The sequence below is a fragment of the Hemicordylus capensis genome, chromosome 3 (assembly GCF_027244095.1).
Source record: "Hemicordylus capensis ecotype Gifberg chromosome 3, rHemCap1.1.pri, whole genome shotgun sequence".
Taxonomy (NCBI): domain Eukaryota; kingdom Metazoa; phylum Chordata; class Lepidosauria; order Squamata; family Cordylidae; genus Hemicordylus; species Hemicordylus capensis.
In genome coordinates this window covers 96,246,124-96,262,361 of record NC_069659.1, presented here as the reverse complement: position 1 = coordinate 96,262,361, position 16,238 = coordinate 96,246,124, and the positions used below count along the sequence as shown (strand labels likewise).

Genomic DNA, 16,238 nt, shown 5'->3' with positions numbered 1-16,238 from the left:
CTGACATAAAGCTGTTGCAAACAGGACAAGTGATGGAACTCTCACATACTGATCAAGAATTTGTTAAATGCCTATTTACGTGCAAAAAGAATGGTGGTTAATAAGGATAAACTAATTGAATTCCTTGGTTCAGATTCTTCTCTATGAGGACACGAACACTAAAATTGCTCCTTGTTTTTGTACTGTTCGAAGTAAGCATTAGGCATTCATCAAATACCTTGATTTTTTTTTTTAACATGAAAACACAGGCAGTTTTGCCATACTACGGTAAGTGAAATTTGTGTTTTGTTTCACCTTAACACTCTTAGGGAATAGAGATTTCATAACAGTATTATTGTGTTGTGTCATAAAAGAAACCTGTTCCTGACCATTTTTAACCTTTCCATGTGTTAGGGATTTTTATGGCTTCAGATTCAAAACCTAACATTCAAATACCGTTCACTGCATTTCAAATAAATGCAATAATAAGTGTTATGAAATCTCTATTTTTTTTAATGTTAGGATGGTTCAGAAGGATCACAAGTTAAGTGGCGCATACTTCCCTCATGGAGAAAATAACATTATTTCTTTCAGCACTGAGACTCAACTAAAAGTGATCACCACAAGGAAACCAGTTTCTTGTTAAACTTATTTTCCATAATATAAAGTTGTTGCGTTTTGTATTTCAGACCATTGCCCTCTTGAACATTTACCGTAACCCTCAAAACTCTTCCCAGTCTGCTGACGGTTTGCGCTGTAAGTTCATACAAGTTCCTTCACTGGTTCCCTGGGCTTGATTGTCAGAGCTCAGTGTCAACTGAAGCTGGTCTACCATTTTTAGTTTAATGGAACAAACTGACCACATCTTATTAATTGTGCCTGAAGAATTTTTTGTCCTTCTCATACCCCTTAAACCCCCAAAATTTGTTTCCTCTGAAACTTTGGCATATTTTTTTAAAGGAAGACTTAAAAGTATCCTTGAGCCATTGCTCTCTATCCTGTCCTTGCCACTGGCCTCCATCATTTTAGTATATTCCTAATATATGTTTAATGCTACACATTACTTTATCCAAAGTCTAGAAGCATATTCATTTAATTCAAAACCTTTCCATCCAAACATAGATATTTAAATAGTTTTAATTTGATCTGTCTGCATAGGTATATTTAAAAATTCCTCCTTAGAATCTGAAATTCTGAACTGATAGTCATTTATCTAGTATTGGAAGGGAAAGAGTGGAGATTGTCTTGAACTAATTATTCACAGTTGTGTAGTTCTGAAATGCAAAAATCTGCTTGTCTACTGTACGCCAGTAGAAGTAAATGATTAAAAGGGTAAATAATTGAGCTGATCTGTGATTTGCTCTTGATGCAGTTAAACAATGCAATGATTAGGGAATTTATAGTTGTATAAAGTTTACTGTTCTCAATTCTATGTTCACTCACACTGCTAAATAATATGCAGTTGTATGTACTAATCTGGGCATGTACTAAACTCTCCACCAACCTGGTAACTAATTTATAGTTAAGCTGCATGGTATGGTGTGGAGCTGTTTCATTTGCCCAGAATTTACTGGCTGACCAAATGTAATGCTAGCAGTAAGTCTTTTATTTTTTAAAAGTTCAAATGTAGTATTTAAAATTTGGTGTCAGATGGGTAATTATACTTAACAGATCAACAGCCTTTGGCTGTTTATTGCATGTTATAGACAATTTGGCTAGCAAATATTTACATTGTTTAACTATTCTATTCCCATTAATGTCGTACAGTAGCATCAGTTGTGTCTAGTAGTAGTCTTCTGGTGGTGTACTCATTCAGTCTAGTGTAGCACCATCACCTAATTTGGTCTGTTTAGTACTATCTTTTACAGGGAAATGGTTTTATCAAGTTTAAAATATTCATATATGGCAACAATTGATTATTTTCTGGAAACCCAAGTTGCATGGAAAATATTCCTGCTTTTGCAGGAATCTCTGAGAATGTGGATAGCTAATAAGCTCTTTCTAGCATATTTTGACAGATTGCTTGGGACAGTTTATTGCATTAAACACACACACCCCTACCTCATGATGCATTATAAAAAGGGTTAACCACATTGTGGGTATGGCAAACATTAATTAATCTGTCAGCATTTAGTGCCTGATTTGATGTATGCCCCTTTAAACTTGCTGTACAAACAAATGTAGCCATAGTTTCATTGAAAAAGAACCAAAACTAGACCTCAGCTTCTTTTTCGTTCATTGAAAGAAGGTGAACACTGAATTGAAAAATATCATTGAGTTATTCCATCCTTGAATATTGCAGATTCCTGTTAGTAAAGTAAATGTAGTTGAAAGGGCAAAATCCTTTCTGTGAACTACAGCATATGCTTTAACGCTGTTCCATTTGATCATGCCACTTAGGATCAGGTGGACACAGAACTGGGTTTGGCTTGCATTAAATTTGTTTTAAAATGCTGTAGAACCATCAGTTTTTGCCATACATATTGGTTTGAAATATATATTAAAGTTACCTGTTTTCATACAAACAGGCGGACCAGTTGCTTGCAGATGCCAGCTTAAAGGCATGGAAATAATGTAGCATGATTGCTTTAACTTTTCTGAGGAATTGTAAAAGACTGAATTGGCTTTTGGGGCAAAATCAGTGAGCCTAATTTTGCCACTTGAAGGAATGAAAAGTGTGTTAGCTTTAATAAATGTGTTCTGTAACTTGTATGGATTGTGAGCAGTTAATTTCTTGAGCAAGGGCATTTTAGCATATCTGCTTTTAGGAATAATAATCTTTAATAACATGAAATTCCCTTTAAAATATTTTATTGCTGCCCTTATTTGAGTCTTAGTAATCATTCTTCAAAGGCTGTTAAGAAAACCTGCTGTGCTAAAACTAAGACAGTTGGATCTAGGGAGTTGTGTTCTACAGCAGATCAGTTTCCTTAGAATGTCAGTTTCTCCATAAAAGTGTGCCATTGGGATAATGATTAAAACTTTAAGACATTGCTGTGATCTTTTTTCTTTAGGGACTTGCAGAACTGCTCATGGTCTACTCCTAATGGCTAGCCACATATTACATATATTTTACTCCAGTAGACGGCTTCTACTGACATTCTCTAAAAAATACTTTGTAATTTATTCAGAGTCCTTTTCATTGTTAGAAGATAAATTCTAATTAATATGACTTGATATTTGCAGGTGCAGTGAGCGATGTTGAAATGCAAGAACATTATGATGAATTTTTTGAGGTATGTTAAACTGAATGATGCTTTGAAAAGTGCATGTAAATGTGGGTATCAAACATAGTTTGTTTTGTTGAAATTATAACTTTCAAGCTTCGCGGAAACAAAGGGTATCCAAAAATATGTCTTTGACCACAAGAAAAGGCATAGGAGAGGCTCACTTGGTGGTTGCTTTAGGAAAGTTTGTAATGACTTGCGTATAAAACATTACTCTATATGCTTTTGTTTTATAGTCTTAAGTATTTTGTTCTGTTGATATGCAAATTGTCTAGATAATTCCTGATTGAATCACAGAACTGAGATAGCTTGCAAGGTCATATAAATGGGGCACAGAAGCATATTGCTTTTGGGGGGGGGGTCATAAGTGTCAGCATTAGAGACTACAGGAGGACCTCGTGATTCACATATCCATGTTTGGGTAAAAGACATCCGACCTCCGCATATGGTGGGCGGGGGTAGGGGGGATAAGTCGACCTCACTTATCCGCATGTTGGAGGTGGCCGGAAATGACCACAGAGGTCATTTCTGGCTGCCATTTTGTTTGTCAGAGCCACAAAATAGCCCCTGTCTTTTAAAAAACCCAGCGATTTTTGGCTTATTTGGGGGCATTCTGGGGACACAGTGTGACTCAGGGGGAGCAGCAAAGCATGGTAAAAAGCTCCCCCATGAATATCGAGGTCCTCCTGTATTGCTTTTTACTACTTTGGTGCCAGCAATCTGTTGCCACCACATGAATCCTAGTGGTTCCATAGTCTGTGTCCAAGGAATGCTTGCTTTTGAACAAGATGAGTGTAGGTAGAAATTGGGACTGACAAATAGTGATGATAGGATAAGATACAGCAATACAGCATTGGATGTGCAGTTTAATCAAGGCTATAATGGTTCTGGAGCAGTTTTGTGGGGATGGGGGGAGTCTGGGTTTTAGGGATGTGCCCGGACCGGTCCGGAGGCCATTCTAAAGGCCTCCGGACCTGGGCAGTTCGGTTTGGGTGGAGGGGTTGCATTAAGAGCGGGGGGAGGGTTTACTTACTCCTCCCACCACTTTCCTGCTCTGGCGCCCTTAATTTTCGTAGTAATTGGGGCGGCAGGATACCTCCCTGCCGCCCCTTCCCCCCTTTTGCTATGAAAAGCTCCCAGGAGTCCTCTGTGCGCATGCTTCACGTCTCTGTGATGTGCGCGCACAGAGGACTCTTGGGAGCTTTTCATAGCGAAAGGGGGGAAGGGGCGGCAGGGAGGTATCCTGCCGCCCCAATTACTACTAAAATTACGGGCGCCAGAGCAGGAAAGCGGCGGGAGGGGTAAGTAAACCCTCTCCTCACTCTTAAAGCAACCCCCCACCCCAGTGCCGGACCGCAGTTTGGCGGTTCCGTGCACACCCCTAGTGGGTTTCAGGAACAGGTTTTATCAAATTTAAGTTGCATCACCTAAGATTTCCCTAAAAATGAACAATAGATGATAAAGAAATATTTGTGGTTTTATTTTTGAGGCTTTGGTCACTTTTAGTTTCAGGTAACTGTTAATGCAATACCTTAGAAGTAGTAGAAAACAGAAGTTTATTTTCATTTTAAATTTGATTCACAAAGTCACTGCCAAATTACATGTAATCAAGTAGCAAGGCCAGAAAAAGGAGGATGGATATGAAACTTGTCTTAAGTACTATCTATATAAGTTTGCTGATGCATCAAATTTACACTGGATTTTCTTTAACTCAGGAGGTCTTTACAGAAATGGAAGAAAAATATGGTGAAGTGGAGGAGATGAATGTCTGTGATAACCTTGGAGATCATCTGGTTGGAAATGTATATGTAAAGGTAAGAGATAAATATAAGTCTAGATATGTTAATAGACGTTTCCTTTAATGCTCTATGCCTTATATTTGAAAAAAGTAACATCTTGCATAAGTAAACCCTTCTATAGCATAAATATTACAAATATTTTTGAACAGTCAGCCCAAAAAGAAATGCAAGCAAAGGCACATGAATGACCTAAATTGTTTCCCCCTCTTTTCTGAGTTTAAACTTAGCTTTATGATTTATTTATTTTTAAATCTGTTTCCTTGGAGAGGATATTCACTAAGTCTCTGGACAGTTAATCCTGAATTGTAAACTACTACCCTAATCCAGTAAGGCAGGGGTATGTGCAGAGCCAATTGGCTATTTGGAATCCATGTGTGAATCTCAGCTGGATCCTATATTTGGGGTTTTGTTCATGTGCTTTTCAGAGCTAGATGGTAAAATTATGCAAATATGTGTCCACATCCTGTGTCTCAAGCCATTATGCATGGCTCATACCCACATATAATGTGTGTCTAGCTCAGACCCAGCTAGAAACATTCTATTGTGGATATATATTCTCAGAATTATTTCACTACTCACAGTGGATTAGCATTAGATTGCTTATGGCTACAATTCTATATCTGGATTATATCCCATTGAACTTTATAGGACTTAAAATAATTTAAGTATGTTCTAGATTCCCCCCCCCCCCCTGCAAATTTCTGCAAAGTTTCTAAGCTGGATGCAGCTTATTAAAATCTGTGCTCTAGCACATGTTCTGGTTTAAAAGTTTATTCACAATATAGCTAATAATAATCCTCCTGGGTGTGCCTTTCGAACGTGCGTCCCGGCAGCCCAGCTGATTGGCTGGGCTGCGGGGGCGCCTGATTGGGTAAGGCGCACCCAGGAGAATTGCCTGGCCGGGCGGCTGCGGAGGCAAGGCAGCGGGCCAGGCCGCGGCAGCGGGCCCAAGCCCAGCCGCAGATGTGAGGCGGCGGGGGCAGCCCGGCCCAACAGCGCGGTGGTGGTGGTGCAGCAGCAGCGGCGGCGGGGCGGCCCGGCCTGGCAGCACAGTTTATTCACAATAGAGCTAATAATAATCTATATATATATATATATTTCTCCTGGGTGTGCCCAGGAAAAATGCGTCCCGGCAGCCCAGCTGATTGGCTGGGCTGCGGGGCGCCTGATTGGCTGGCGCACCCAGGAGAACAGCAGCGGCATGGCCGGGGAGCCAGGCGGGCCCGGCCGCGGAGGTGAGGCGGCAGGACTGGCCAGGCCCGGCCGCGGAGGTGGCGGCTGGCGGCGGCAGCCGCACCCGGCCGCAGCGGTGGCACTCGGGTCAGCTAGTAATAATATAATACTGCTCAGAGCGGCTCACATCAACAAAACTCATACGTTGTGAAATAGTATTGTAGTATAAATAGTATTATAGTAAAATAGTATAATGTTAATAATATTGACATTAATAAAGTTGTTAAAGGACCAGACTAAAATCACATTTAAAATTACAAATTTTTAAAGTTTCAAATTAAGTTATTAATAGAAAGCTAAAAACTGAGAACTAAAAACCCTACCAGATATAAGCAGCAGATAAAACATTTAAAAGCCTCTTTGAAAAGATGTGAATTTAATTGTTTTAAAACACTGAGGGAGGGCACATGGTGAAGCTTCAGGGCGGGTGTTCCAAAGCTGAGGGGCCACAACTGAAAAGGCCCTGTCTCTAGTCCCTGCCAACTGGATCTCTATTAGTGGTGGGGCCATGAGCTGGGCCTGAGATGCTGAGCAGAAGGCCCTGGCAGGTTCATGTGGGTGAATGTGGTCCGACAGTACCCTGGCCCCAAGCCACGCGTAACGAGGCATTAGGGCTATGGGGAAAGGGGGATTAAGTTCCAGGGTAGAGGGAGAAATTGGGAAAAGCCCCCAAACTTACAGTGGTGTACTCTGCGGGTCTCCCATGTGCCCAGGCATGCCTAAATGGGGGGGAGGGGTGTGCGGTGTCCCGCCCCGCCCCCCCAAGAAATGAACCACAAAATGGCTCCTCGTGTATCCTCCTCTCTCCTCAAGACAAATAGCAGCCGGAAGTGACCTCTGGTTACTTCTGGCTCCCTAGGAACCGTGGATACATGGGATTTAACCCATTAGTATCTGCGGGTACTGGAAACAGGTTTCTGTTAGACACCTGCAAATATGCGGAACCACAAATAGAAGTTCTGCAAATAATGAGGTTCTCCTGTAGTTCAATATGTATCCAACATGAAATACTCTCTGTGAAGGAGGGCACCAGTAGTTGCTGCTATCCTCTCACAGAGGCAGGTCATATTCAGATCCCTCAGGAAATACTATACCCTTATGATAGTGATATGATACCCTGCCTTTCCCAATCATCCTTGATTAAAATTAATATCTTCTTTTCTACAATCAATTAACAGTTGAATCTATTTAATCTTAAACAAATTTGACAGATTTTATCTTATTCTTAGTTACAGGGATACATCTTGATTTTAAAATTTGAATCACATTCCGAAAGCACCATGTATGGTGGGTGGGTGTGTGCGCGCGAGCATGCACCTTTTGTTCATGAAAGGAATTTTTGTATCTCTTGCTACCAATCCTGTTGCTGAGATTTGCTTGTACATGCTGCTTTGAGCTGTTCAAGTGGCTTGAAGGGGATAAATATATGGTGCTTAATATTTTTCTACTTTTATTTTGCTGTGGTAATATGTGTTTTTATTGGGATTTAACATATGTTTATATTGTCTGTCTTTTTTAATTGATTTGGAGCCACAAAGATCAGTGAATGGAAGTAGAAAATGTCTCTTGTGCAAGCACTAGCAGGAGACTTTTTGCACCACAGCACATGTGCAGGAGGGATTACAGTATGAGAAACATGATGAATAAGGAAGATACAGGCTATAGCATATAGTCTCCAGTGGTCCATTAAAGGGTTTTGAAAAACACTTGTGCTGTCTTCCACAAGAGCTTGAGCAAATGTAGGAACTCCTTTGGATTTGGGATCACTTTTTCCATGCAGTATTCCTCTGTTAAGTCAAAAGCACCTTCCCATGAGAGGAAAAGACTAGTGGAAAGGCATCTTTGGACTCCTTTTCAGTGTTGTTAATTGCCCTGATTAATGGCTATGGAAGGCTGGGATGAACATTAAATGAATAACCTTTCCCTGCTACAATTGAGTGTGTTATAAGTGTGCTTAACGTACCTATAATGCATTCTTTTTCTAGAGAATGTACTTTTAATTCTGGATTGAAACAGTCATGTTGTATATAACAGTCTGAAGAATTTAATTTTCCATGGCATTTTGCATCCCATGGATAAAATATTTTGTAAGCTAGCTCTTAGGTTGATTAAAATCTTAATCCCATGCAGTGTTCCCTAACAGGGATTCCCCAATGTTATTGACTACAACTCCCATAATCCTCAAGCAAAGGCTATTGCAGCTGTGGATGCTGGGAGCTGTAGTCAACAACATCTGGGAATCCCTGTTAGAGGGAACACTGACCTATGTTTCATAATTTTGGAAGGTCCACAAACATCTCAGGTTTTTTAAATCGAAAATATTCACTTGGTTACTAACATATTTATTGTTGTGATGCCTGTGACTCTGATTTAAGCCACAACTTGTAGATGGTTCTTGCTAGGCTTATGCCGAGTTGTGCGGTGGTTTCCTAGTTTTGCTGTTCACATTGAACATTAGTTCAATTTCTAGTAATACATAGAAATTTCATTTTTTAAAATTTACTTTGCCAGTTTCGACGTGAAGAAGATGCAGAAAAGGCTGTGATTGATCTGAACAATCGCTGGTTTAATGGGCAGCCGATTCATGCTGAGCTCTCCCCTGTGACAGATTTCAGAGAAGCTTGCTGCCGCCAGTATGAAATGGGGTAATTAAACTTGTTTCTACAGTCTTTGGTGGTGGTGGTGTTTTTTTTAAATGTTGGCTTAGAAATGCTTTAGTGTGATAATTTATATTTAGTGACTCCAGAAAACAAATAGTATAACATTTTCTTTATCTGCTTAATTGCTTTTTTTTTTTCTCCTCAGGGAGTGTACACGGGGAGGTTTCTGTAATTTTATGCATTTGAAACCTATTTCTCGGGAATTGCGACGTGAGCTCTATGGCCGTCGCCGCAAGAAGTAAGTATCTGCATTGAGTGAAAACTGACTGGCAAATTCTTAAAGCAATCTCCTCCCCCCCCCCCCCCCCCGGATTTCTTTAAACAAGTAGAACTCCTTTAAGCTACTTCCAGAGGGAATGCAATTATTGGTCAGATGAGCTATGAAATAATGGAACAGTAAATGTAATGTTGAAGTGGCTGGTATTATGCCTCTTCATAAGAATCCTACTTAGAAGCTGACACTGTTGAGCCTTATAAGCAAAATGTCAGCAATTCCTAATCAAGCCACATGCATAGTACTTAAATATTGCAGTTCCAGTCTGATAGAAACCAGCTATAAATGCCTGTTAGTTTCTTATATTCTTGCTGAGTGAGGACAAGTTTTTTACATGCAGTATTTGATGCTTATGGGGTGTAAATTGTGTATGGAGCAGAACTGCACGTGTGGATATGCTGTTTTGTGATTTATTTTGCAGTATCAGTAAGCCAGGATTTCAGGGGATTGAGTGTAGGGTCAAAAGTATTTATGAAACATGTTAGACTGATCTCTGACTGGTAAACGTTTTGACTTCTCACTAGGCATAGTGGAAGGGCTTTATGCAAAATTATTGATCTGATTTCTTTAAAATTTACACTGCTGAACTTATCCTAAATCATGGTTCTCATTAAACTACTGTATTTATGAATTCATCATATGCATTCGCTTTGTCACACTTTGCTTTTTCAAGCATTCTCAGGAGATTAATGCATCATTCTGAACTTCACGATCTGGTTTGTGATGTGGTAATATCCATAAAAAGTGGGTTCTGCGCATGCAACTTTTGCTAGCTCCTTGCTGCGCCGATCAACCACCACTACGTGTGCCCCACACTAACACACACAGGCAGTTGGGTGTCTTATAGTTCAGTTTCTTTCTGCCAATGCGTTCAGTTCTTTGTTAGTTTTTGGCTCCTCAGAAATATTTTAGTGGTTAAATTTAAAGATTTTGACTCTGGACTGTGACTGGACTTGTTATCGGACTACCCTTTTGAAACTGTTGTAACATCTTGTGTATGACTTGGACTGGGAAAATTTATTCTTTGTGTAACTGATGAAGGTACCAGTGTTTCCTCTAACAGGGATTCCCAGATGTTGTTGACTATAATCCCCATGCAAAAGCAACTGCAGCTGGGGATTCTGGGACTTGTAGTCAACAACATCTGGGAATCCCTGTTAGAAGGAACACTGGTAGGTACCTTAGCAAAGCAATTTAAAGTGTATGACTACGGACTGGTAAAATAGGTTTTGGAATGTTGTTTTCAAGCCCAACACCTAGGGAAAAGACAACCTTCAAGAGGTGTACACGATGTAGGGGGAAGATCCACTCTACAAACTGTCACAACCGCTGCCTCCTATGTTTGGGGGAAGGGCATAATCAGCTGTATCCGCTATCTGCAGCTCGTTCTCGAAAAAAACTTTTAAAAATACAGCTGCATGCTTAAGGGTGGCATTATTGGAGGAAGCCCTAACTCCAAAGGATGCTTCCACATCTCTGGAGGAGATGATTGCAACTTTGAAGTCGGCATTGGGAACTGCAATCCAAACAGTCTACATCCCCAATGCCGAGACCATTGACACTGAAGGATTCTCCCTTTTAAGGAGCCAAGAGTTCCTGAGGGGTGCACTTCTTGCCATCAAGGGATAGGAAGCGTAGGCGAGAGGATGACTCGAGCTCTCCTCCCCCAAAAAAGCACAGGTAGGAGAGTGAACGGAGGGGAAAGTGTTTATTGGTGCCCAGCACTATGACTCCCTCTTTGTCTGGCTTACAATGCCTAACACATCCATCGCTGGAAAGGGCTATGATGTTGACATTGGCACCTTGGTGTTGAGCGACTTCTCTGTTGCCTGCACCTACCCCACGCCAAAACCAAACAGCTGTTAGTTACTTATAAACTGAAAGATGGAGGGAATCCAGTCTCTAAACAAAGGATCTCTCATTGGTTAGAGGAGGCTATCTACCTGGCCTACAAGATACAGAAGGCAGATCTGCCTAAAGCAGTAGAAGCCCACTCTACAAGGACGTATGTGTCCTCAACAGCAAACTTGTCAGGAATTAAGTTCAAGGATATTTGCATGGCTGCTACATGGACTTCGGAAGAGACATTTGTAAAGCACTATGCGGTGGACCTCCGCTCAGTAGCAGCAACTAATTTTGGGGAGGGTGTACTCGAACGAGTTTTGTAATAGCTGTATGTTTCCATCTCCAGGAGTCACCCACTTTTTATGGATGTTATCAGATCATGAACCAGATAAACAGGTTGCTTACCTGTAACAGGTGATCTGGTAGTGATCCAGTAACATTCATAAAACCCTCTCAACCATCCCCGCAACAGATACCACAAGCAATAAGTTACAAGTCCACACACTTAAAAGGAAAGGCTGCATTGGAGTGGCCATCAAGAAACTGAACTATAAGGCGTCGAACCGCTGATATGAGTATGTGTGGGGCATGCACAGTGGCGGTTGGTTGGCATCCTGAGGAGCTAATGAAATTTTGCCTGAAGTGTTCTGCACAGGTGCAGAACCCACTTTTTATTAATGTTACTGGATCACTACCAGATCAAAGACAAGATCTATGGCTTCTTAGGATTACATCCTTGCTGCAGCAGTTCTTCTGTCATTCCCAATAGAAGATGTGGTGTTGCAGTGATGACACAGTCCTAAGAAGCCACGGATCCTTTCCACATTCACTAGCAGTATGAACAGACTTTGGAGTCTCTCAGAACTAGTCGCATGCACCCCACTCTTGGATCAGTGGGGCACTGCGCAGAATGTAAGAGATCAGGTATTTCTAAGCACTAGCCAACCCACACAGAGCATTTGTGCGCTCTTTGGGGCTGGCTGTTACCCCCTCCCTCCTGCCCCACTCTCTCTTGCCCCCCCTCCCCCTCCACCACTCTCTCCTGCCCCCCTCTCTCCTGCCCTCCCCCTGCCCCACTCTCTCCTGCCCTCCCTCCCCCTGCCCCCTCTCTCCTGTCCCCCCTCCCCCTGCCCCACTCTCTCTTGCCTTCCCCGCACTGAGTTCTTTACCTCTGCTGCCACAGGCCTTATCGGGTGGCCGAAAAGGGCGCTGGCGCCGCTCCTCCTCCCGGGCAGTGAAAAGGGAAGTTTCACCACCCGGTTCCCTCCCGCCCCGGCCTCCCACGGGCGCCTTGCCTCCATGGGCGGGCCGGGCCCGCCGCCACTGCCTGGGCTCCGTGGCCCACCACCGCCTGGCCTCTGCGTGCGGGCCGGGCCCTCCGCCTGGCAGGCCCGCTGCTTGCCTCCGTGGCCGCCACTTGCCTCCCAGTGCCAGCCAGTCCCAGCAAGCTGGCCCGCTGCCACTGCAGCTGGGCCTGCAGGCCCACCGCCAGGCTGAGTACCAGTTTCATGGCCCGCCACTGGCCTCCACTGCCACAGCGTCACCACCACAGCCGGGCCTGCAGGCACACCGCCGGGCCGAGTACCAGTTCTGCGGCCCGCCGCTGGCCTCCCAGTGCCAGGGAGTCCCAGCAGGCCGGCCCACCGCTGCCATTGGCCTGCACATCGACCAATCAGGTGCGTCTGCCGCCCAGCTAATCAGCTGGGTTGCTGGGACGCATCCCCACAGGCACATTTATGAGAATTAAATATATGGATGCTTATAATTGCATCCCGTTTGGAAAACACTTCTGTTGAAATCAACAGAAAGTCCTTTCAAGGAAATGTGATTAGGCACAGAGTAGTAGGTTTAACTCTCATACTTTTCACCACCATCCCTTCCTGTTTAAAACAAAAATGTAATCACATTCTTTAGTCATCCACAAAAAATAATATCTTGAATCTATTCACACATTTTACCCGTAATGAAAGCAGCAGCTACATCTTTTCCTCACTGGGCGGGGGCGGGGGGCTGCTTTGTGAGATTGTATGTCTTGCAGAGGAAGCAGGCGCACACTGCTTCTGTAACATGTGAAGCAGCTGTCAGAGGTGAGCTGAATTCACAATTTCAGCTAATGGGAGATAATAGTTGAAAGGAAAATGAGCTTTTCTATATCTTTGGGAAGTGTTGGTAAAGTCTTGTATGTTTGCCTTGCTCTAAAAATTGTCAAATTTTATTCCCTGCATTTGAGATATGTGCTTTATATCTTTGAACTATTATAGAGCTTGCTGACTTAAATCTTGATTGCAATATCATAGTACTATAATTAGGAGCTTCTTATTTGTCATTTGCCAAATCTTTAAGGGAATCCTCTGTTGATGGAGCTACACTGGCTGCCAATAGGTTTCCGGGCAAAATACAAAGTGCTAGTTATAATTTATAAAGCCCTAAATGGCTTAGGCCCTGGGTATTTAAGAGAGTGTCTTCTTGGCTATGAACCCCATCGCCCGTTGAGGTCATTTGAGGAGGTCCATCGAGTTGGTAGCCACCAAACGAGTTGCCGTCAACTTGTTTGGTGGCTACACAGAGATGGGCCTTCTCAGCTGCTGCGCCGAGATTGTGGAATGCGCTCCCTGCTGGGATACGAGCCTCCCCATCTCTGGCAATTTTTTAAAAACTTCTGAAAACACATTTCTTCAACCAGGCTTTCTCAGCTTTTTAAAACTTGTTTTTAAATTGTTCTGATTATTTAATTGCTGTTTTATGATTATTTTAATTGTTAATCATTGTTTTTGCTTTTATAATTTTTGTTTTAATTTTTCACTGATTTTAATGGTGTTTTAATGTAAACCACCCTGAACCTTTTGGAAGGGGGGTTTAAAAGTTTTTAATAAATAATAATAATAAAATTAGGAGTTTAGCAGTTTCTGCAAATGGACTCTGCTTGTGTGAGCAGCATAATATTGGAGGAGGGTCTTACAGAAGATCACAAAACTTGATTTATGCATTTCCCCTACCTCCTGTACATGCAATCATGTGATTGTGTGTCTCTTTTTAAGTGTATGTGGTTTTTTAAAGATGCTTACTAAAATGTCTTTGGATTAAATATGCTGTTTGACATCCAAACTCAGCCTTGGCATATTATCAAGAGGCACAGGCTGCTGCAGAGGGAAGGGGCATTTCTGAAATTTGCATGCACCTTCTGTCATGACAAACAGCCTGTTGTGCCTACATGGCATTAGTCTGGATGTCAGTCCCAGATCTTTTAATACTGTCTTAGTTTAAATGTCTAATGTAGTTGACTACTGCAATGCACTCTATGTAGGGCTGCCTTTGTACATAGTCTGGAAACTGCAGTTTGTACAGAGTGCAGCAGTCAGGTTGGTTTCAGGGTCATCTTGGAGATACCATATTACTCCTATATTAAAAGAACTATACTGGCTACCAATAAATTTCCAGGCGGAATACAAGGTGTTGGTTATCCTCTCTAATAAAACGCTTGGTGTCCGTCCGTGGACGGACACCAAGCGTGCGTTCGTGCCTGGCCTGTTCTGGGCATGCCCAGAACAGGGCAAGGGAGGCACGAACGGCAGGACCCGGCAGCCATGTTGGGGCCGGGAGAAGGAGAAGTGGCCGCCGCCTACGCCAGGAGGAGAGTGCGGGAGAGGCGGCGGCGCAGCCGTGGCCACGGCCAGAGGTGGCGGTGGCCGCGACGGGGCAACTGGCGGCGGGAGTGCGGGTGAGGCGGCGGCGGGCCCAGAAGCGGCTGCCGCAAATAAAGGAGAGAGGCGCCGGGGGAAGAGGCGGCGGGGAAGCTGGCCGAGGTGGCGGCGGAGCCGCCGCCGAGGCCTGGCGCCGCCAGTAAAGCCGGGCGGGGGGGGAACCTTGGGGCCCGATCCCACCATTCCCGTCCCCCCGCCAAATTACTAAGGGCCAAATTGGCCCTGAAAAATGCCGCTGCCGAACCGCCCTCCCAGCTGCCCGATCCCACCATTTGTACAGGAAAGAGGAGCTCGCTAGCAGAGCTCCTCTTTCTGCAAAGGCTCTTCTCAAACTGGCGCTTTGAGCGGAAAGGGCGTCCTTTCCGCTCAAAGCGCCAGTTTGAGAAGAGCCTTTGCAGAAAGAGGAGCTCTGCTGGCGAGCTCCTCTTTCCTGTACAAATGGTGGGATCGGGCAGCTGGGAGGTTCGGCGGCGGGGGCCGAAAGCATTACTAGCGCCCGTTTTTCAACAGGCTTAAATTCACTTGTAACCTATAAAGCCCTAAACAGTTTAGGCCCACAGTGTTTAAGGGAATGTCTTCTTCACTATGAACCCCATCGCCTATTGAGATCATCCAGAGAGGTTTGTCTGAAGTTGCCACCAGCTCATCTGGTGGCTACACAAGGACGGGCCTTCTCTGTTGCCGCCCTGAGACTCTGGAATGCACTTCCTGCTGAATAGCCTTTCTATGACAACTTTTTAAGTATCTAAAGACACATTTATTCACCCAAGCTTTTAACTAGACTTGTAATTTTGAATTGTTTCAAGGTTTTAATTCCTGTTTTAATTTGTTTTATGTGAAAGTAAACCATCCAGAGATGGCTTGCATCAAGGTTTACATCAAAGTTTGGGGTTGTGTACAAATATAATAAATAAAATGTAGGTTGTTGCCTTCTGCTTGCAGAAAAAAGGTACGTTTTTATTTGGATCAATTATGGAGAAGAGAGTGGTTATATACCTGGGCTAGTGCTGTGACCTCTTGAACTGATTAACTGAAAACCCTAGAAGCATAACTTTCACTGTTCATCTTTCCAAAAAGAAAATTCCTTTGTGACTGCAGAGTCCTCAAATTGTGTGTGTGTGTGTGTGTGTGTGTGTGTGTGTGTGTGTGTGTGTGTGTGTGTGTGTGTGTATAGATAGATAGCTCTCATACTCTCAAACTCCTTGCTCCTCACACAGTCTGAAACAAGTTCTCAATGTATTCAACTTTTTCTGCCAGGCATAGATCCAGGTCAAGGTCCCGTGAGCGTCGCTCTAGATCCAGAGATCGTGGTCGTGGAGGTGGTGGAGGCGGAGGCGGAGGTGGAGGCCGAGAGCGTGATAGAAGGCGATCAAGAGATCGTGAAAGATCTGGACGATTCTGAGCCATGCGATTTCTATCTTGTCTGTTAGCAAGTGTTGTAGTTGATTGACCAAACAAGTTCATAATGAAAATTTTTTTAAAAGATGGGCTTCTGAATAAAAATTTGTAGTGATACAGTT

At 43.2% G+C, this 16,238-nt stretch overlaps 1 protein-coding gene across 4 annotated transcripts in view; it reads left to right on the top strand.

Annotated features, from left to right (window-relative positions):
• U2AF1 (U2 small nuclear RNA auxiliary factor 1) overlaps positions 1-16,238 on the top strand; it is a 24,794-nt gene extending 8,556 nt beyond the window's left edge. For 3 of the 4 annotated variants that reach the window (XM_053306692.1, XM_053306694.1, XM_053306696.1), the window contains 6 exons: positions 669-735; positions 3,166-3,215; positions 4,922-5,020; positions 8,750-8,883; positions 9,044-9,136; positions 15,976-16,238. In XM_053306692.1, coding sequence (XP_053162667.1) covers positions 669-735; positions 3,166-3,215; positions 4,922-5,020; positions 8,750-8,883; positions 9,044-9,136; positions 15,976-16,120 — 588 coding nt within the window. In that variant the 3' untranslated portion in view covers positions 16,121-16,238. The remainder of the gene's footprint in view (positions 1-668; positions 736-3,165; positions 3,216-4,921; positions 5,021-8,749; positions 8,884-9,043; positions 9,137-15,975) is intronic. The other variant, XM_053306693.1, reaches the window with a different exon arrangement.